Source organism: Gastrolobium bilobum, unplaced genomic scaffold (assembly GCF_033153095.1).
Source record: "Gastrolobium bilobum isolate Gb01-03AN ecotype WA unplaced genomic scaffold, APGP_CSIRO_Gbil_v1 utg22497, whole genome shotgun sequence".
Taxonomy (NCBI): domain Eukaryota; kingdom Viridiplantae; phylum Streptophyta; class Magnoliopsida; order Fabales; family Fabaceae; genus Gastrolobium; species Gastrolobium bilobum.
Genome location: NW_026895676.1, coordinates 148,367 through 171,023, shown reverse-complemented (window position 1 = coordinate 171,023; position 22,657 = coordinate 148,367). Strand labels below are relative to the sequence as shown.

The following is a 22,657-nucleotide window of genomic DNA, read 5'->3' as shown; positions in this document are numbered from 1 at the left end:
GTGTGTTCAACATTACCCAACCTAAGGTTATCATCTTAAGTTCATTACATGCATAAGGTTCCACTTTTAACTAAGAAAGCTGAAGAACAAGAGTGATGATCATACCACAAGCTCAAAACAAAGGTGGATGATGCTCTTGGAGCTCTCACAACAGATCCACAGGTCAGACCTCCAATGAACACGAAAATGGTGATCAAGGTTCGTCCTTTCACCACCAAGATGACTCCTTCAAGCCCAAAATGCTAAGACCAAAGCTCCCTCCAAGAGAACCAAGAACTCAGCCAACACAACCCCTCAAACTCAGAACTTAAACCCAGAAATGGAGTCTCCTAGTCACTCCCAAAGCAAGTCCTCACCCACTCAAAGTGTTTTGGAGAAGGGAAAGGTAGAAGAATGGCACCTTAGGCTCACAAAATGAAGAAGAATGCAATGGAACGTTGAATAGAGAGCTGGTCAGCCACCCTTTCACGTAGGATTTATAAGGTGCCTAGGGTTTTGGGCCAAACTTGCGTATATATAATGTTTTAAGAATTAAACATATAGTATTAGCACTAATTGCTACGTTTAGCATTTTAATGCCAAACTTTGGAATCTGAACCTACTAAATTTTACAAGATTTATCATATTTTTATTATATTTTTCGCAGCACCTTTTCGGTACGCGCTTTTCCATAGCCAGTATTAGTTATGGCATCAGTTCTCATTATTTTAACTTGAAACTCGTTTTACAAGTCCTATGTAATATTCTAGGAATATTCATGCACTTATTATAATTTTCTGGGATACTTCATCGGTACACATTTATACCGAGTAGCAGAACCAGTATCTGCATTTTTCGTCAGAAAAGCGACTTTCAGCTTTAATAAACACTTACAATAATTATTTAAGCCTTATAATAATTATTAGGGTCAATTATGGAATTATTTCCTAATTTCTCATAATTAATTAATTAACTTCTTTAATTAACGGTGCAGGTTCTTACACATAGGCTGAAGTGCATAATGGCCAAAATAATTTCTCTAGTCCAAGCCAGCTTTGTTCCTAAGAGGCATATCCATGATAATATCGTTATAGTGCAAGAATTAATTCATTCTTTGCACAGAATGAGAGGTAAAAAACCTTTCATGGCTTTAAAGGTGGATTTGGAAAAAGCATATGATAGAGTAAGTTGGGATTTTATGAATAAAGTTATGAAGGAGATTCAGCTTCCAGATAAGCTGATTCATATCACTATGCTGCTATTACAACTGCTAATTTTACTGTTTTATGGAATGGTGAAATGACTGATGACTTCCATCCCACTAGAAGAATTAGACAAGGAGACCCGTTATCTCCTTATCTCTTTGTCACGAGCATGGAAAAGCTTAGCCATATAATTAAAACAGCAGTTGATGGGGGTATGTGGAAGCCAATTAAAGTTGGAAATGGAGGGCCATAGATTTCTCATTTGATGTTTGCAGATGATCTAATGTTATTTGCTCAAGCTAGCCCGCATCAAATACAAATGTTTTGAAATGTCCATATTTATTTGGTGAGATCTCAGGTCAGAAAATTAGCATTGAGAAAACAAGTATTTTCTTCTCCAAAAACACTCTGGATGTTGCAGCAGAGGAAATCTCCAGAATTTGTGGGTTTAAAAGGGTTAGAAATGTAGGTAAGCATCTTGGTGTGTGGATGAAGCATGGGAGGGTCACTAAGGAGGTTTATGCTAGCATTGTGGAAAAAGCTCAATCCAAGATGAATAGTTGGCAGGCTAAGTGTCTCTCCCAAGCTGGGAGAATTACTCTCACTCAATCTACACTGGTTTCAATGCCTTTTTTCCAAATGCAATGTGATAAGATTCCTGTTCCAATATGTCATGAGCTTGAAAAAATTCAGAGAAGATTTATTTCGGGGGATACATAGGATAAAAAGAGGATGCATTTTGTTGGTTGGGAAACCCTTACAAAGCCAAAAGAGAGTGGTGGGCTAGGATTAAAAAAGCTTAATTTAATGAATGAGGCCTTTGTTGGAAAAATTGCCTGGGCTATTTTTAGCCAATATGATGAACTCTGGATTCAGGTTTTGTATGCTAAATATGGAGGTCATAGAATGGGAACAAATATATTTAAAAGTAGGGTTAGTGATTCAAGGTTGTGGAAATTCATTTGCTTGGTGTGGAATAAATTAGAAAAGCGTTTGATTTGGGAAATTGGTGATGGTAATAATATTCTTTTTTGGAAGGATAATTGGGTTAAAAATGCAGGTAGGCTGATGGATAAAGCCATAAGTCTGATTCCTTGGGATGAAGTGGGTATGAAGGTGGCTAATTATATAGACAGTAATGGAGTTTGGGATCTAAACAAGCTTTCAAGGTGGCTCCCAAATGATGTTCTGCTTAACATCTGAGGTATGCTCCCCCTGAATCCTCATGATGGGATGGACCACTTGCTTTGGAATTTAAAAGGTGATACCAAAGTTTTTGTTAAGGGTATTTATGCCACTTTATCTGGTGTGGTTGAGCAGCAGGATTTGGCCCCTATTTGGAAGAAAATTTGGAATTGGAAGGGACCTCAGGTTATTAGGCTGTTTATTTGGAAAGTGCTTCACAATAAAATTCCTACAAAAAATTTCCTTAGCCAGTTTAATATGGGTTTCAGCTTCTTGCCCAATTTGTTGGGAGCATAATGAAACTTGTATTCACTTATTGAGAGATTGTAATGATATGAAGAATTTGTGGTCTGATTTGGTACCAATAGATATGCAGGTTTCTTTCTTTTTTGCCAATTTATGGGATTGGATAGAACTAAACATGTCATAGATCAGTTTTTTCAGGGATAATATCCCTTGGTGTACATGGTTTGCTACGACTTGTTGGCTTGCATGGAAGTGGAGGAATGAAAGGAGTCATGACAATCCAAATAGGTTCATGATTATCAATACAAGATTCAGTCAGTGATAGCCAAGGTGAGAGATATACAAGATGTTTTTCATAAGGTTAATTTACCTCAAAATAACCTGTCCCATTCGGATACTTTGATTTGTTGGAAGGCTCCTGGAAGCAATTGGGTAAAGATTAATACGGATGGAGCGGTTAAGGGTAATCAAAGATTAGCAGCTTGTGGTGGTGTTATTAGAAATGATGCTGGTCAATGGTTAAAAGGATTTGCTTATAGAATTGGTAGTTGTGATGCTCTTACTGCAGAATTCTGAGGTATTTTAAAGGGTTTGCAACTAGCTTGGGAAGATGGATGGAGAAATGTTATTGTAGAAAGTGACTCTAAATCAGCTATTGCTCTGCTCACTAGTGATGGTGATGCAGTCCGCGAGAATCATCTGATTTCTCGTTTACGGACATGGATTCAAAAGGATTGGAGAGTTCATCTGGTTCATACTTTCAGAGAAGGAAACTGTTGTACGGATTAGCTGGCAAATTTTCCTTTTATGAATGTTTATTCTGATGATTTTTGTGTTTTTAATCCCCCTTTGGAATTGGTCTGCTGTTTGATGTAGATTTAGCTTCTATTTGTAGAACTCGTTGTATTTCAGTTATTTAATTTGTGTTGTGGTGTGTTTTACCCAGCTTACCAAAAAGAAGAAGCAAATATCAATATTTGCACATAGTATATAACGAGATAATTAGAAAAATGAGCATAAAACATGGCTAAAAGAAATTTATGCCATTACTTCTTGAGTGAAAGATCAAAACTCAAGTAGTAATTAACATTGTCCAAGTGAGCATAAATGACACATCTGCAAAATAAACTCAAGGAAAACTTCAATGCTCAAATTAGCATAGGATTCAAAAACTGCAGAAGTATAAGTTACGGATACACATTTACAACTAAGACGATTCAATCAATCCAATAGGTTTAATTAGTAGATCTATTCTCTCGTCTGGATTATGAAACTCTTTCATCGAGGAGTTTCTTTTTCAACCATTGGCCAACAATTTCTTACAATTTCCATCCCGTTTATGGACTCAAGCATTGCAGTATATTAGAGACAAAAGAAGAAGAAAAAAATCGGATACTAATCTTCGATTGTGATTTTCAAATGGTTATTATAAAGTTTTTTTTTATATTAAGTCTGTATTATATTTTAAATATTTTTATTTATAATATAATACTTTTTATTTTCACCCCGTTACCCAAATTTCTGACTCCGCCCCTACGTGCAACGCTGGTCTCTATGGAGTATGGACAATGTCAATAGAAGGTTTGCCAAAATATTCTGTTACTGTATTGTTTGCGTTACCTGTTAGTCTTGACAAAGGTCCTTTAATTTGTCTGACAAAATTTGGGTGTATATTTTTTTATCGAATTACTGTCAACCTTGTGACAATTGGTCAACTACTACATTTATACCGAATCAAATGTCTACCGTAAAAAAGTGCAGGTAGAATTGTGCACACTAAAGAATGCTATTTTCAAAAAAATGATGAATCTGGTAGTTGGCAATGATTAAATTCACGGCTTCTGTACTCAAAAGATGAAGTTTTCAACACCTACTTCCTTGACCTAAGGAAATTTAGGTCATCCAAGAAGCTCAGGCATCCCCATTGGATTATCGAAGGTGGTTTACAGATTATCAAAGGTGGTTTACCTGCATGAAAAGACTTGGTGAGTTCTATACTTCTCATATGTTTCGGCAATAGTACTATAAAGTTTATAGGGAAAAGCTAAGATCTAGCTCTCTTTGATTCTATATCAAAGAAATGGAATAGCAGTACTCTGTCTCCAAGTTTTGAGCTTTCCAAATGCATATTAAGCTCATCTGCTTCCAAATCATCTTTTGATTTTGACAAATATTACAGTGACCCAACAATATGGGGCCATTGCCATTTATAGACTCAGCTCTAAGGTCAAAGCTTAAGATGACCATGTTTTTATTGCAAAAAGAGAAATGAGACGCAAAAATACATATTAAAACAAAACTCTTCAATCGTTGTATCACTAAAGCACATACAAGGCTTCCAATAAAGGACACCCTCAAAAAAAAAAAAAAAAGGAAAAAATCTCTGTAGTCTGAATATTTAAAATGGACTTAAATTACACTCGTTGCTAAGGCTAGCTGGGAATTGGTAAACTACGAAGCTCAAATAAAACCATGTTAAAATACAGCTTCAATCTCCTAATACGGAGACTTGAAAAAGGTAAGGATGCTACTGTAACGTTCTTTTTCTGTTTGCACAGTAAACAAGAAATCACAAGCAACGGTGACCAAAGCAGTAACATGAATTCTCAAATATTTGATGCAGAAATTGGGGATTTGTCAGCAGATTAAGATGTTACCTTGAAACCCAACATCTTGTTTACTGCAGCAATATAGGCCTTGACACTGGAAACTACAACATCCATTCCTGCTCCGGTCCCACTACAAAAAATATATATATATATATATATATCGTATCCATGGATCATTAGAAAGAACAAGATACACTAAAGCAATCCAATTCAGAATTCAACAAACCTAAATGTTCGATGAACAGTTTCTCCAGTTAAAGCACGAGTAGTAGGAGTCTTCTCCCCACCAATTAAAACTCGTGTAGTGGCAATTGCATCAATGCCTTCGGTGACTGCATTCATCGAGTACTCAAGAAGAGTTATTGGTTCCTGCATAAAAATAAGAGTAGAAGATTAATCCATCATACCATGTTTTGCAATACCTAATACTCCTATTAGAACTAATAATTAAGTCAAGTACACTACCTATACATACTAAGAGTAGTCCAATAATCTTTCAAAATCAAAAGGATGCAATAGGCTAAAAGAGACAAGGAATATATACAACTTCAAACCTTCACTATCAGATCAACAGCCTTGTAAGCCGAATCCATGGTCCAGTACTAACAGAACAAGCATCTTGTGTACTACCATCAATACTAACAAGTTTGACAGTTGCAGTCGAAAGACCAAGAGTTCCACAAGTCACCTGCACTGGATGGATACTGATTAGCTTATGTTTGTTCTATTGTTGTCAAGCCATTACATCATATTTCAAAACAAATTTCAATTTACCTGCAAATCACCAAGCTTCCAGATAGGCTCTGCCTGAAAAACTTCATCTGATACCAATGCTGAGGTCAGCATGAGTAACCCTCTGATGCAAAATAAAAGCAAGTTAACCATGCGTCTAACATATATAGAACCCATTATCTCATCCTCCAGTTTTTATTCTATACAGAAAAGAGCTAACTTCATTTATTACTGAATATTAATTTCCTGATATAAAATATCGCATATCTAAAGACAATTAGACCCAAATTGTTGACTGAGTCAATGCAAGCTAGATCTAATGCCTTGCACATTAAAATCAGTAGCACTCAAAAGGAAAGAAAATCACTAGTTCTTATTTACCCTTTTTTGCTCAGCCACTGCTTTGAAACGCCAAAATAAACTCTGAACTTGGTCCTCATTAAGTTCATAACCAAGCTGAAACAACAGAGAATAACTCATAAAACAGAAGATAACATTCAATAAGCTTTTAGCTTCAACTCAAATATTTGGACGCCGCCGAGTGGATTCGGGTTGAGATTGAGTGTACCAAATGGTGCATTTGGGATATGTGGCGGTAAAGTGGATTGGAAGCTGAAGTGAGAGGGTTTTGAGGTTTGTTTTGATATACCACCGGAAAAAGCAAAATATATTTTTTTTGGATTTTATAAGAGTTATGTCGACTATGTAATGTTATAGAAATTCGTTTTGCGTGCAGTAATTTTTTTTTTTTTCCTTCAAAAAGTGTGGGCCCCACAAAATGTTGTGTATCTAGGAAAGTTTATTGTGTCATGTTAAATTACAAATACAAATCCTATTTTTTTAAACAAAAAAAAATGTGTACATAAGAGAGTTGTTAGAAGTTTCTTTCTTTTACAGTAAAACTACATTTTTTTTGGTCCAAGCATTGAATAAAACTACATTTTTTTTTTTTTGGTTTCTAACATGCAGAGAAAACAAGGATTCTTTGCAATTTTGGGGAAGCTAAACATTTCAGTTTCTAAAGACTAAGGGAGTATTTGATAGAGGTTTTTAGGAGGGATGTCTAGACAACTTGAAATGGGTTTTGTTCTTATCTACTTTTGGTAGAAGAATTTACAAAATTTAGATAGGAGACTTGTTTACCCAGCCAACCTCTTTTATGTGCAAAATTTTATTGAAAGCATTGTTCCAAAAAATCATATTCATGATGGTATTTTAGGTTTTGCCGGGGAAAAAAAAGTTGAACAATTTGCTGATAAAATTGTCCCTAATTTCAACTCTCTTTTTAAGTCATACGTCTCCTCCAATGGAACAAAAAAATTTAACAATGTTCTTGTTTCTCGATTGAAACCATTCCATTTTACAAACAGCAATTCATATATGTATGCAAACAGCAATAACAACTTTCAAATATTTTACAAGATTATTTGAGTGATTTCAATTTATTTTTCCATCAATCTTTTTTCTTCAACCAAACATAGATTCAGAAAATTTAATCCAATTTGTCTGGTAATATATTTACCTACCAAACAACATTTTTTACATTTTCCTACCAAACTCACTTTTCAACCATTTCCCTATCAATTACATTTTCCTAATATTCAAAAAATTTCTCCTCAACCAAACGCCATCTAAACACATTTAAACCACAAAAATGGCCCCCAAGTATCGTGTCAGTCTCACTCTCACTCTCAACTCCATTCATATTTCTCATTTCCTAACCCAGGGAGAGTGATCATTTTGTCACGTTTGGACAAAAAAATTACCAGACTGCCACATCACCAGTAAATTTTGCCAAAATGCCACGCGGCATAATTCGCTACACTGTGTAGCGAATTATGCCGCGTGTCATTTTGACAAAATTTACTGTTGACGTGACAGTTGTTAAATTTTTTATCCAAAGATGACACTTTGGTCAGTGTCCCTCCTAACCCATGTAGACCTAGCGCATCCCTCGGACACCGCCAACCTGTCACTATCCTTATTTTACACATCATTAACGAACGATTAGTTTGTCTTTAACAAGATAAAATGTGTGTGAGTGAGAGCTCATTAACTCATTTGTTAACTTTTAAAAATCTAGAAATTATAAACAAAAAACACAAACTAACATCACCATACAAATTTACAGCTAGTAATTTGAACACGGATAATTAATCCAGTATTTGCTGCCTTGTTGCTAACGTAATTCAAATAATATATATATATATATATATATATATATATATATATATATATATACGGGATAGGATATTATGACACCCAAGTTATGTTACACTCATGTGACACCCAGTCAATCTCACCGTTAAATCGCTTATGTTGATCCAACGGTTATATTTATTTCCATCTTTGTATGGTCATGATTTCTCGAATTTAAAGTGAAAGCATTAAATTTGGGAAATCATAACCATACAAAGGTAGAAATAAATATAAAATATTAAATTTGAGAAATCATGACCATACAAAGATGGAAATAAATATAACTGTTAGATCAACATAAGCGATCTAACGGTGAGATTGACTGGGTGTCACATGGGTGTAACATAACTTGGGTGTCACAATATCATATCCCTATATATATATATATATATATGATGGAATTTACTCAATTTTTTCATGTTACAGGCATATTTTATGTGGGATCCAAATCTATTAAAAATAAAAAAATTATACGAAAATCGAATGATCAATATAGGAGAAAACTATTCTCCTATAATATGAGAAATATTTTCTCATATATATATATATATATATATATATATATATATATATATATATATGAGAAAAATATTTATCCTTTTAAAGGATATATAGTTATGTCATTTTAAGTAAGAGAAAGACACAACTTATTATTTTTTTATTTAAAATATAAATTAAAAAATCACTCACTTACTCTTTCATGATTTTTATTTTTTGTGTCTTTTTATCATTTAAAATAACATAATTATATATCTTTAAAAATTACAAACACTAATCTTTGTTCAAATTCGGGTTGAGGATATACACCTTGTAAGTTGTAACGATTTTATTATTATTTTCATGCTAATGGTAGTATTAGGTGTTGGGAAATCGGTTCCCTCAAGTTCGGCTTCTACAGCCTTTGTGCGGAAGTCAATCAACAAGATCCTGATCTCGGATCTCGGCAATACCTCGTCCTGAACTTTACCAGGTCGGGCAGCGCAGCGAAAAATCAAAACGAAAAACGGGAGAGAGAGAGAACACAAACAGTTTTTAACGTGGGAAAATCTTCTCCAATGAAGAAGTAAAAATCCACGGGACTTAGTCCAGATCAAGAATCCACTATGAAAATAATGGTTACAAAGAATCAAATACACCAATGTGGTGGTTAACTCAACCTCTCCAACAATGGTGAAAATCAAACTACCCTAGAGATGTTTCACTCAAACTCTCTCTAGAGATCTCTCAAATGCAAAGCATAAAGCTTTGCTCAAACAATCAAATAATTATCTCTCAAATTTTTCTCTCTAACTTCTGACCTAGCCTCCACCCTCGACTAATGAATATATAGAGGAGGTGGAATTTAGGGTTTAAGGTTTAGGGTTTTTAGGAAACCCATCTATGGGCTTGGGCTAAGTGAAGGAGGAAGCCCAACAAATCTCCCCCTCCGACTTCAATGCGTCGGCTTCAGCATCAACCCGGCTCCTTCGCAGCAGTCTTCAAATTTTCTTGCTGGAACCGGCTTCGTCATCATGTCAGACCAATTATGGTCAGTGTGCACCTTGACTAGTTCGAGCTCTCCACCTTCCACCACATCCCGATCCAGTGATACCTCACATCAATGTGCTTAGTGCGGGAGTGATAGGTTGAATTATTCGCAAGATGGATTGCGCTTTGATTGTCACAACCCATCTCGTACTTGTCTTGGTCATGGCCGAGTTCCATGAGGAACTTCTTCATCCACAGCATCTCTTTGCTTGCCTCAGTCGCGGCAATGTACTCAGCCTCGGTTGTCGATAATGCAACACACTTCTGAAGTCTTGATTGCCAAGAGACAGCTCCTCCGGCAAATCTCATCATGTATCCCGTCGTCAACTTCCTCGAGTCGAAATCTTCCCCTAAATCAGAATCCGAGTAGCCTTGCAACTCAGCTTTGCCTTCTCAAAATTGGAGACATAAGTATGTCGTACCTCGGAGGTACTTGAAGATCCACTTCACTGCTTCCCAGTGCTCTTTGCCGGGGTTTGACAAATACCGGCTTACCATTCCAACAACATATGCCAAGTCGGGTCTAGTGCAAACCATTGCATACATCAAGCTTCCGACGGCGGATTGGTACGGGACCTTCATCATCTCATCTTTATCTTCATCAGATCTCAGACATTGTTTCTGGTTCAGCTTTATGTGTCCGGCTAGGGGGGTGTAAACTGTTTTGACTTTGTCCATGCTGAATCTCTTCAGAATCTTCTCAATATACTTCTCTTGACTTAGACACAGTAGCTTCTTCTGTCTATCTCGGATAATCTTTATTCCGAGTATCTGCTTTGCAGGGATGAGGTCCTTCATTGCGAAGGACGAGCTCAACGCCTTTTTTAGGGCGGCTATTCTAGATTTGTCTTTCCCTACAATAAGCATGTCGTCAACATATAACAACAAAATCAAAAAATCTCTAGCCTCATACCTCTTCACAAATACACAATGGCCAGCTTCTGTCTTCTCAAACTTATGATCAGTCATGAATGATTCAAACTTCCTGTACCACTGCCTAGGTGCTTGCTTCAAGCCATAGAGGCTCTTCTTCAACCGACATACCAAGTCTTCTTGGTCTGAAGCTCGGAACCCCTCAGGTTGTTCCATATATATTTCTTATTCTAAATCACCGTGAAGAAATGCCGTCTTCACGTCCATTTGTTCTATCTCGAGGTCCATTGAAGCCGCCATAGATAACACGGTTCGAACCGAGGTCATTTTCACCACAGGAGAAAAAATCTCCTCAAAGTCTACTCCTTTCTTCTGATTACAGTCTTTCACTACAATCCGGGCTTTGTATCTCGGCTTCTGCCCGTTCTCTTCATTCTTAATCTTGTAGACCCATTTATTTTTCAGAGCTCGTCTTCCTTCAGGAAACTCGGTCAGCTCATAAGTCTGATTCTCGTGCAGAGACTTCATCTCATCTTGCATTGCCATTTCCCATTCTTCTCTCTCTGAGCTCGTCACAGCCTCATCATAACTCTGAGGCTCACCGTCTTCAGCAACAACGGTGTATTCATCAGATGGGTACCTTGTAGAAGGTTTTCTTTCGCGAGTTGGATATTCAGTTGTTCTTCAGCTTAAGAACCCGGTTCATCATTCTCATCCTGGATCTCATCATCAACTCGGACCTCATCATCAGCTTGTTACTGGTCATCAATTTCTTCATTCTCTTGATTTTATCCCCCTGCTTCAGCTCGGACAGGAGGAACAGGTTCTTCATGTCTGACAGTAACTCGAACTTTGGGCTTCAAGATGTCATGAATAGTCTCATCTTCGTGAAATATCACATATCGGCTTCTCACTATCTTCTTATTGATTGGATCCAAAAGTCGGAACCCGAACTCACATCTCAGCGAACCAAGATAAATGCATTCTTTAGTCTTCGCATCAAGCTTTGCCCTTCCATCTTTAGGGATATACATAAAAAAGCTCGGCATCCAAACACCTTCAGTTGATTATAGACCGCTTTCCGACCTGTCCAGACTTCTTCTGGAATTTCTCCTTCAAGTGGCCGTGATGGTGAGAGGTTGATTAGGTCAACAGCAGTTCTGACGGCTTCTCCCCAGAATGATTTCGGCAATCCGGCATTGGATAACATGCTTCAGACCTTCTCTTCAATAGTCTGGTTCATCCTTTCAGCAAGTCCATTCAACTGTGGAGTCTTGGGGGGGGTGTCTTCTCAAGTCGGATCCCGGCCGCTCTGCAGTATGCATCAAATTGGCTGCAATACTCACCACCATTGTCAGATCGAACCACCTTCAATTTCTTACCAGTCTCCCTTTCAACCATTGCATGGAATTCTTTAAAGGAATGGAGTACCTGGTCTTTAGTCTTCAACAAATATACCCACACTTTGCAGGAATGGTCATCAATAAATGAAACAAAGTACTGAGCTCCTCCAAGAGATTTCTCTGACATGGAGCAAACATCAGTATGGACGAGGTCAAGAATATACCTTCGTCTTCTTGGTTGATCTGGTCTCACAAAAGAAACCTGGTGCTGCTTTCCAGCTAGGCAATGCGTGCAACTCTCCAACGCTTGGCCTTTCAACCAGGTTAGTAATTCTTTCTTGTGCAGGATTTGGAGCCCTTTCATGCTCAAGTGGCCGAGGCGCTTGCGCCATAGCTCCAAGCTAGGTCCATCTCGGACAGAATTGGCTTCTCCGCCATTGATCTTTCCTTGCATCACGTACAAGGAGCCTTCCTTCTTACCTCGGGCCACGACCAAGTTTCCCTTGGTCAGCTTCCATCTAACACTACCAAAGTAGTTCACTAACCCGGCATCATCAAGCTTGCCTACCGAGATTAGGTTCAAACGCATGTCAGGTACATGCCTCACATCCTTCAACACAAGTCGGCATCCGACATTTGTGGTCAGAGTTACATCACCGACACCAACAATCTTGCCAGTCACCTGATTTTCCATCTTCACGACTCCAAAATCACCACCTCGATAAGAGGAGAAAAAACCTTTGTATGGAGTAACATGGAAGGAGGCACCGGAGTCAACAATCCAGGTGCAGTCATCATATGCAACATTCAAATAATTATCCTCACCAAGGAGGAATATCTCGACATTCGAGTTTGCAGCCACCGCAGTGGTGCTCGTCTTCCCTCTTCTTGGGAATAATCTGATCCGACTTCACAGAGCCGTTCTTCTCATCATTCTGCAAAGTCCAGCAGTCTGGCTTCTTATGTCCTGTCTTCCCACAGTAGAAGCACTCCAACTCGTATTTCGGCTTTGACCGACCTCTGGACTTTCCTCTTCTATCTTGATCTCGACCGCGGCTTTTACTTCTACCCCGGGAGTTGAATTTTCCTTTGTTCTCTGCAACGTTGGCCTCAGATGTGTTAGACACACCTCGTTCTCTTCTCCTGACTTTTTCGCTCAGGAGGCTATCGGTTATGACATCCATCTTCAACTTTTCTTCTAGAGCTGAATTACTCAAAGTCACCACCAGAGTATCCCAGCTTTCTGGCAGCGAGCTCAACAACAGCAAAGCCTGCATCTCGTTATCAATTTCCATCTCAGCTTTTGACAGCTGATTCACAATACATTTGTAGGTGTTGAGGTGTTCAATCATGCTCATGTCGTTCTTGTATTCGAGCTTCACAAGTCGGCGAACCAGGTATGCTTTGTTCCTGGGAGTCTGAATCATGGACTCTAGCTTCGTCCACAACTCATACGTGTTCGTGAACTCAGACACGTGCACAAAGAGACTTTTATCAATATATTTCCTGATCGTGGCTACCGCCTTCCGACTCAGGATCTCCCACTCCTTATCAGTTTTATCTGCCGGTCTCTCATCAAGGATAATAGGCTCATGCAAATCTTTGCAGTAGAGATGATCTTCCATCATCGGTCTCCAGTATGTGAAATTGTCTGCGGTCAGCTTGAACATGTCTCCATCATTGGTTATGCCACTGGTCTCCATCTCGTCTCCCTCAGAACGTGTCGAACTCGGGCTCTGGTAACACTGTTGGAGAATCGGTTCCCTCAAGTTCGGCTTCTACAGCCTTTGTGCGGAAGTCAATCAACAAGATCCTGATCTCGGATCTCGGCAATACCTCGTCCTGAACTTTACCAGGTCGGGCAGCGCAGCGGAAAATCAAAACGAAAAACGGGAGAGAGAGGAGAAGGAGAGAGAGAGAACACAAGCAGTTTTTAACGTGGAAAAACCTTCTCCAATGAAGAAGTAAAAATCCACGGGACCTAGTCCAGATCAAGAATCCACTATGAAAATAATGGTTACAAAGAATCAAATACACCAATGTGGTAGTTAACTCAACCTCTCCAACAATGGTGAAAATCAAACTACGATGATACACTCAAACTCTCTCTAGAGATCTCTCAAATGCAAAGCATAAAGCTTTGCTCAAACAATCAAATAATTATCTCTCAAATTTCTCTCTCTCACTTCTGACCTAGCTTCCATCCTCAACTAATGAATATATAGAGGAGGTGGAATTTAGGATTTAAGGTTTAGAATTTTTGAGAAACTCATCAATGGACTTGAGCTTAGCATTGAAGGAGGAAGCCCAACATTAGGCTTATCTGATTAGGCAGCGCTATAGGGGTCTGACCCATCCTTATTGAGAGAGACAGCATAGAACTGGCCCACGAAAAAGAGGTCGACCCAAACCCAGTAACAAGAGTAGCAAGTTGTGGCACAACCGAGTTAAGCTGAGAAGTAATTAAAAACAGAGATGAGATGGTAGGAGTGAAAGATTCTTTTTTACCGATACAAGTATTAGGTTACATATAAATACCAGATAATTCATGTATACATATAAATACAAAATTGCATATTTCCACATCTATATTTAGTGCTATATTATGAATTATAGAAACGAGCCTTTTCATATTGAAATATTTATTCATTAATTATAGATCAGTTATTATAACATAATTTTGAATATTAACAATAAACACCACTTATGAATAAAAATATTTACACGAAAATGATTTTTTTTATATAAAATGGTTATGTTTTATTATTTTATTTTATAACACAATCTTATTTTATAAAATAATTTTGATAAAATGATACAGTTCAGATTATTTTTCATATTTTTTATATCTATATCTATAATTGATTCATATATATAAAAAATAAATTAACCAATTTTTTTAAAATATAATCGCATCAAATTACTTGGCTATTCATTTTTTTTTCACATTTTAGAATCATATTAAGTTATTAACCACATTAAATCACTTTTGTTTAAATTATTTAATTTTACTTTTGAATAGAAAATCATATGAAACATAATTATATTTTCTCATTAAATCACTGTGTATTCATAGCCATGTTTGTCATCAATACCCATTCGCATTAAATTACTTGTAAAATGAAAGCATTGTTTGTACAATTTATTGGATAGCATTTAAATATTTTTTTTAATTTTATTTTTGTTAGTGATCAGTCCAAGACTCCCAAGGGATGGGTCTAGATCAGTTAGCATTAATGACAAATCGAATAGCATGAATTTTTAAAAAAGATTAACTAATAATATGTAATGAATTAATGAATCTAATTTTAATAAAATGAAAAGTGGAGGGACAATGGTAGCACCAAGTAACATCGTACTTTTTTATCAAAGGAAGAGGCGCTATGTGCAATGAGCACCTCTATTTGTGCCTGTCAACGTGTCATTCCAACCTTTTTGGAGGCTTATGTGACAGGATCAAAGAGTTGGGCATCAGAGCCATATGTAGCTGTATGACTGTAGGTTTAAGTGATCGATATGGTTACTTTGATACCCCCGTTCAAAAGAGAAAATACTATATTCTAGTACACATTTTATGTCAAAAGTTATGTGAGAAAGTTACATCCCAATTTGTTACTTTATTATCTCAGTTTATAACTTTTTAATTATGAACGTGTAACTTTTAATATTATATTAACTTTTTCATATGACTTTATAACTTTTAAAATAAAGTCTGCAACCTAATATCATTTTTTTTTCGTTTTGGAGGAAATACCAACATGATTCCCAAAGAATATAACTTCATTGTATTAATTCAAAAACTTAAATGGCATCGCTGTTGCAGCTGGAACTAAAGTGTCCTGAAAACCAGTTATAATTGTAGCTGCCATTACATTCAGATATATGTCTTTACTTCGAAGGTAAAATGCAAACGTTTGATAAAACTACAAAAATTGGCGCTCTCATTTTCCCCATAGAGGTATGAATAGTGAGAGGGGTCGCTAACTAGACATGTCACTCTTTCCTTCCCACGTGAGATTTATTTATTTTTCAACCTTTTTGTTTTGTGCTTCTGCTTGCGTTTTTGTTTTGGAGGTAAATGATCTACATTATCATCTTTCCCAGCAGAAGGGCTACCGCTTGAAGGCCAATCTTCATCAGAACTAAGTACCAAGTCCTCCACAACATCGTCATCTATGGCTCTATCTTTCTGCTGCTTTCTCTTCTTTCTCTTTGTTTCTGTAGGATTTTTTATCCTGAAAGCAAAGCATCACTCAGACAAAAGTACAACGAAATTTGTGTCAATGTCCATGTATGGAGATGTGCATGAATGATGCATGTATTAGTGTGTGCAGCTAAGTTTGTCAGCGGAAGAGAAACAAGGAAAAAGAGTCATACTTAGAGTCATTTCCAGGTAACCATGATGAACTAAAGACAGCAGCGCCTTTCTCATTCTTTCTAGCATCATCCTCTTCATCACTTTCTGATATTTCATTCGCAAAAACAGAGGATTCGTCTCCCACAAGAACACTGAAAATTTTCATGTTATGTTAGAAACCTCTATCTTAACCATAATCAAGAGTTGGATACCGTAATCTATGCGATTGAACATGACTTCAAAGTTCAAACCTGGATTCCATTAATGAATTATTTCTTTGTTCTGCTCTCTGGCGGAGTGTTATAACGTACTTTGACAGTGGACTAGAGGCTGACTTCTTTTCATCCTAACAAAATCAGGTTCACCCTTCAATTCTCAATTATAAATTGAATTTAAGGTACAGTAAAATTGAGGCTTGGAATAAGTGGGATGATAATCTAAAAACACTTAAGGAAAGGGAAAAGAAAATAACAAGTAACCCATTAAACATAAATGAAATGGCTTTGTCCAATCAAATTCATGTGCAAAGCCAGCTATTTAGACCACAACCAAATGACTAAATAGCATGGTATGTCACACGCACACACACACACACACACAGAGAGAGAGAGAGAGAGAGCTTGAAGAATTGAAAAAATGAGCAAGCTACAAATCCAACGAGGAAATAATCAAAACTCAAACATTCCAAATAAGTAAAGAGAAATTATGAGCAAACCTCAAGAAAAGATGATGCAGCAGGGTCACTAGGTAAAAAGGAAACTGAAATGCGCCTTCCATTCACAAAGTCCGAATTTGCCTCAATCTAAGTGTGTGAAAATGAAATATTAGAAATGAATGCTACAAGATCTGCTGCATGAGAATAATAAAACATGAAAGTAAATCTAAGTATCACCATTGTATTTTATGACCATTTAGTAGAGATACCTGGCGTATAAGCTGCCTCATTTCTTTTCGAAATCTCTCAACTTTGGTTGATTTGCAAAAGCTACGCAACCTCACAAGTGGAATAAAAGACAACTCCACAAATGCGACGGAATAACTCCACTGAGACAAGTGTTCAGCAAGCTCCTCAACCACAGAAAAAACACATGCTTCTTGAAATGCTCGTGTCTTTAGGGTCGGCTTGCTAACCTAATATGGAAGAATTCTAAGGTTAGGTGGAGCTCAAAAAGTGCACATTGTCATTGATTCATGTTATCAGTACCTTCAGTATACTGCGTAAGTCAACAGCTTTGCCAACACCTCCTGTAGGGGGTCTATTCAACTCTTTCATCTCCAGCATGTCCAAAAGAAGCATAGACACTGGTACAAAAGAATGGGTAGAAGCTGCAATCTGGTTCAGCATTCTGATACATCTCAGCCTAAGGGGAAAATATCTGGCTGTGGGAACTAGACGAGCAACCCCAGAAATTATTTGGGTCAGTGGATATGCAAGTTGCATAAAGTCAGATTCTGAACTGTAGGTACAGACTGCACCGGTCCAAAGTTCAAGACAGTTCATGAATTTCCACTCATAAACCTTGCGGAAAGATTCCTAAATAATACATTCAAAGAAAGAGCAATATAAGTAAAATAAAATAAGTAGTGTCAAAAATGCACAAACAATTTGTTTCAATTTGTAAAAGCTCCAACCAAGCAAGGGTAAAAGAAAAGGAAAGCATAATGATTAAGGATGTTTTAAACCCTAAAATGAAGATTGATTAACTGGGAGGATTGACTCTAGGTGATTGATTGTAGCATGGTTGAAGGGTGGTGAGAGTCAGACAACTACACAACTGTATAATCTTCCCACTAGTCTACATACAGGTACGAGCTAGAGGAAATTTGTGCTTCAACCTACAGTCTTTCTATATTTTCCGTATCCCTATCTGTAACACCAGACCCTTATTTTGTCTAACTAATTTTTTGTAATAATCAAGTGTACCTCGTAACAGACAGATAACAGAACTTTGAAGCCTTGACACATAAGGTTCAAGAAGAAGATGGTGCTGATAAGAACAAATCAGCAGACAATAATAGAAAATTATGCCAAGCTTGTATGAAGTGACACTAATTAAAATCCAAATATAACCAGTTTGTTAGTACAATTCCATAAATTCAAAAAATGTTATGAGGCACTTCTTACAGTACATAGGGAGAATAACAAGAAGTACTGGGAAGATAAAACAGCACCTTTGTTTTTGTGTTAAGTGCCTCCCTTAAAATCATAGCCAATTGCCGGATGAAAATAAAGGCATGTTGATATGCAGTTGGAAGATCCACACCAAGAAGTTCAATGACACAATTGCCAAGAAAATGGATATGTTTAAGTTTCACTGCATTTACAAAGTGGCAATTCAAAACATAGGCTTTATATATTCCCCTGAAGCATTCATCAATGCAGCCAGATCCAATACGGATGCATAAATCTCTCATAAATAGAAACGAAACAACCGGAAGGGCACCTCCACCAGTACCCCAGAAATGAAGGACCACCTGATAAATTCAACAGGAAAATTAGTTCACTAAACCAATAGACAAGATATGTTACACTACATCCCAGAATGTCATAATGTCCCACAGGCTACATAAAATGTATTCTACATCGCAGCTTTTTCATTGGCAAGCATCACACACACATTGAAGAAGCATATTCCTATAAGGAAATAGGATCGCATGCAACAGCAAGTTCACTGTGCACCTTTTATGATATTATTCTTAATCTTGTGTATGGAGGGGAGGAACAATGTATCATTAAATACAAGGTTTAGAAAAGGTTTTAGTTGATTGCTGTCCATCCATTTATACAATCCATCTATCAAAAAATGACTGTAGAGGACCAAACGATACCACAATCAATTTGCATCAGCAGGCATGTGTAATACAGACTTAAAAGCACCAGTGTTCATTGATGAAGTGAACAAATACTGTAGAGAACAACAATTAGATGAACAATAGCCTATTCATACCTTAATGTATTTCCTTAGGAGCGAAGGAAAAGCAGCCAAAAACAATGAAGAATATTTAAGCCGGCGTAAAGTAAATGATATCATTTCTGTATCGGTCATTTGGTTCAAAACATGGAGCGCATTTCCAAGGTAAGACTTCACTAAATGGCCATGACTCATCCAAGGCTTTGTGGTCATTAAATCTGTTATTGTCTCTTTCTTTCCACCAGAAGCAGGAAGCTTCAACGAATTTCTTAGTATTCCATCCATTTCATTAAGTACAGTCATCATTATTTTGTTGAACACAGTGCTTGACATTACACTAAGCTTTGTCATAGACTCATTCTCACCATCATCGCCATAGTGGCATGCTGTCCTAAAAGCCCTCATCAGGGAACGAACTGCGCTTATGCTCCCATTTTCTTGAATTGATTTACACCACAAATCAACCATAGAAGTAGTTATAACTTTTTTAGAAGGTTTTTGTTCCTTTTCTTGAGTCTCATGCTCCCTGGCCCCCTCATCTATCTGCAGATCTCCATCTTCCATGTCAGTACCCACATCTTCCTGGACAAATAACAAAAAGAGTTAATTAGTTTCTAATACTAAGAGAGCATCATATGAATAGCTATTTAATGATGCATATAAATCACTAACTATAAATAAAACCAAAACCAATATTTTTAATATTACTCGAATAGGGATTAAATAAAAAAAGTCTTCATAGAAATTCATTCATGTTGAAAAACGTTCAAAGGATGGTTAGAAAACCTTAGTACAGCTATTGGATGTGTGTGTGAGACAGAGAGAGAGCTAAAAGGTTGATTGTTTTGCATTGATGATATTTGAAATTCAAGGAGGGGGAAATTATTACAAGAATTTGCAGCTTTTTTTTTTGGGAGGGGGGGGGGGGGGTATAAAAGAATAAAATACATCATTATTAGAAAGAAGGGAAAAAATTACATATTAAAAAAAACCACTCCCAAATTAAACCCGACTAACAAGTGTGGGGTGAGAAAAATCTTTGTACACAGTCTTACCTTTGCAAATAATTGCAAAGAAGCTGTTTCCCGGATTAGTGGAGGATAAAATATCCCCTTATATAGCAGAAAGAAAATAATACAGCAAGCCAAAGAAGCTAAAAAATGGAACAAAATTGTACAACTCTTTGCATGTCGTAATAGAGATTTCCTTAAAATAAAAAGGAGCAAATGCACAATTAGAGGTCATGAACTTGAAATTCTATACCATAACAGGGCAAAGGCACAACCTTAACAATATGGGCAGTCCTCTTCAACCAATATTCCAACAAAAACACAAGAAGCATCATCCAAATTCTTCTATCTTGATTGAAGGATAGATCATAAGATTCAAGTAAAACGAGAAGGCACTGTAACTCGTTGTTGAAAAATAAAATAAATATCAAGACCCCACCCCCAAGTGTTCTCCCAAAAATCTAATAGGAGAACCGTCACCAGAATCTAAAGGATCTACTGGTCTAAAAGAAGCAAATCCCCGAGAAGCATATCCAAACCCTCCTACCTTGATGAAAGATTAGAACATAAGACTCAAGTAAAACTAAAGGGGGCCGTAACTCATTATTAAAAAAATCCAAGAAATATGAAGATCCTACCCTTCCCAGGTGACCTCCCAAAACCTAATAGGAGAACCATCACTGGAACCTAAAGGATCTATTGGTCTAAAAGAAATAAATCACTGAGAAGTAAAATTTCAAATTTGCAATGTTGGTGGGTTGGCATCCCATCCATTATGAGCTAACCCACATTATATATATATTCCCTGTAGTTGTGCCACAAAGAAGTCTCAAAAGTAAAACCCAATACCCATTTACCCACCGAAACAATCTTTTTTTGATGACAAAAAGTTAGAAATAAGAACAAAAAATGGAGGATAAGATATCCTTCTGAAAGGAAACCAAAAATCAACAATAAAAGAATACAAGAGGCAGATAACCAGGACAAGCTAATTAACTACGCAAAACTTGCCAATATCTAGGAGGCATGAGAAGATATTACATATTACCCATGAAAACTATTTGAAATATCCATCAATAATATTTCACGGACAGATATCCATTACAATTTATGTATTAAGCAGAAAAAAGACACCTACAAAAAGTGTAAATGTAACATACTCACATCAATATCCTCATCACTGAATTGAAGCAACTCCTTGTCATGCTCTTTCAAGAACTCATAAAATTCTGGGTCCTGAAATGGAAAAGTTCTTAATAACATCACCAATAGAACCTAGCTGAATAAATTTAATAAGAGAAAATTCCCTATCAACTATCAAGCACCATCTAGTTCAAATTTCACACATGCAAACATTTACTTCAGTGCATTACTTTATCAAACCTACATTGAAATCTTTCCTTGTATTTGTCTTTGTATTTCCTACGTCTGATTACTATACTAAAATTTCAAGCGGTTACATGCTTCAAGCTTCATTGAGACAATGGTGGACCTTTAAACTATAGAGAACCTTTAAAATAAGAACAATATGGTGGACCTTAATCCTAACTCAAAGCACCATTTAAAAATAGATACAAGCTAAACCACATATATACTAATGCTAACATGTACTAAGAAAGACCAATACAACAAGTCTAACCTTCTGCTGAAGTTTCTGTAATTGCTCCTTATGTTCTCTTGCTCCATTCCCAGTCATGGATTTTTTTCTGCTCCTTTTTCTTACATTGTTCTCTCCATCCAAATTCCTCTCTGAAATATCCATAAAAAATAAGCAAAGAAAATAAATAATTGAGACAATTTCAAAAACCAAAACTGAAAATAATAATAATAATGATAATAATTCACAGAACCTGTCTCATTTGCTGTGTCCATATTCCTAGAAACAAAAACCTGTTTACACTTTTCAGGGCCAAAGATGAAAAGTTTAATGTATATATACATAAGCCATGTAATAATGCACGTAACAGTTGAAAGTTGAAAAGGAAATCTACAAACTGAAAAAACCTGAAGCTAGTAGAAGAAGGAATGCACAAAGCAAAAGTTCAACCAAAAAAATAAAAATACCTATTCGTCGCCGGCGGCTATGCCGCTGCTGCTGATGGTGGTTGCTTTCGGCGGCGGAGCAAAAGAAATTAGTGAAAAAACCTGAAGCTATCTTTCTTGCCCTGAAGCCAGTTCTCTCCGAGACGTGCTGCTTTTATTTTTTATTTTCAACTTCATATTTTTTCGCAATTTTTGGACTTATTTTTGTAGGTCGGTAACAAAATAAAAATGCAAATCAATTATAAAATAAAATTAAGAGTGTGATGTTTTTCCTTTCAAAAGACATGGGGTATTTTTTTAGAGAATAAATGCAAAGCAATTATAAAATATTTAGACAATAAGATAAATAATAAAAATTATGTGATAAGAAAAGAAAGTTCATTATTTTTTTTAAATTTAAATTTTAAATAAAAAATATTAATTAGTATTTTTTTCAT

The 22,657-nt window shown here is 36.6% G+C and overlaps 2 protein-coding genes across 4 annotated transcripts; both read right to left on the bottom strand.

The window, feature by feature from the left end:
• Positions 1–4,307: 4,307 nt before the first annotated feature.
• On the bottom strand, positions 4,308–6,539 carry LOC133289232 (2-isopropylmalate synthase 2, chloroplastic-like). Of its 2 annotated transcripts, none has more exons than XM_061487141.1 (6): positions 6,338–6,539; positions 5,999–6,080; positions 5,779–5,917; positions 5,451–5,593; positions 5,273–5,354; positions 4,308–4,583 (listed from the first exon to the last, which is right to left on the bottom strand). In XM_061487141.1, the coding sequence occupies exons 3-6, from the start codon at positions 5,815–5,817 to the stop codon at positions 4,569–4,571; spliced, it is 279 nt and encodes a 92-aa protein (XP_061343125.1). In that variant the 5' UTR covers positions 5,818–5,917; positions 5,999–6,080; positions 6,338–6,539; the 3' UTR covers positions 4,308–4,568. The 2 variants fall into 2 exon arrangements, with proteins under 2 accessions (XP_061343125.1, XP_061343118.1); XM_061487134.1 differs by having other exon boundaries at positions 5,779–5,912.
• Positions 6,540–15,715: 9,176 nt separating this feature from the next.
• On the bottom strand, positions 15,716–22,339 carry LOC133289216 (nucleolar complex-associated protein 2). 2 transcript variants are annotated; one of them, XM_061487116.1, is made up of 12 exons: positions 22,242–22,339; positions 22,028–22,076; positions 21,817–21,926; positions 21,342–21,413; positions 19,204–19,749; positions 18,428–18,730; positions 17,460–17,789; positions 17,180–17,386; positions 16,971–17,057; positions 16,507–16,601; positions 16,276–16,407; positions 15,716–16,133 (listed from the first exon to the last, which is right to left on the bottom strand). In XM_061487116.1, exons 2-12 carry the CDS (start codon positions 22,047–22,049, stop codon positions 15,917–15,919), a joined length of 2,121 nt encoding a protein of 706 aa, XP_061343100.1. In that variant the 5' UTR covers positions 22,050–22,076; positions 22,242–22,339; the 3' UTR covers positions 15,716–15,916. The 2 variants fall into 2 exon arrangements, with proteins under 2 accessions (XP_061343100.1, XP_061343108.1); XM_061487124.1 differs by having other exon boundaries at positions 22,028–22,067; positions 22,242–22,333.
• Positions 22,340–22,657: the final 318 nt, after the last annotated feature.

Excerpts from the sequence above, each read along its gene's own strand:
- LOC133289232 (XM_061487141.1), bottom strand. The coding sequence starts at position 5,817 with ATGGATTCGGCTTACAAGGCTGTTGATCTGATAGTGAAG. Across the intron at positions 5,594-5,778 it reads CTGTTGATCTGATAGTGAAG|GAACCAATAACTCTTCTTGA; the intron begins GTTTGAAGTTGT and ends ATTTTTATGCAG. Across the intron at positions 5,355-5,450 it reads ACTGTTCATCGAACATTTAG|TGGGACCGGAGCAGGAATGG; the intron begins GTTTGTTGAATT and ends TATTTTTTGTAG.
- LOC133289216 (XM_061487116.1), bottom strand. The coding sequence starts at position 22,049 with ATGGACACAGCAAATGAGACAG. Across the intron at positions 17,387-17,459 it reads ACTTACGCAGTATACTGAAG|GTTAGCAAGCCGACCCTAAA; the intron begins GTACTGATAACA and ends CTTCCATATTAG. Across the intron at positions 17,058-17,179 it reads TGAGGCAGCTTATACGCCAG|ATTGAGGCAAATTCGGACTT; the intron begins GTATCTCTACTA and ends TCACACACTTAG.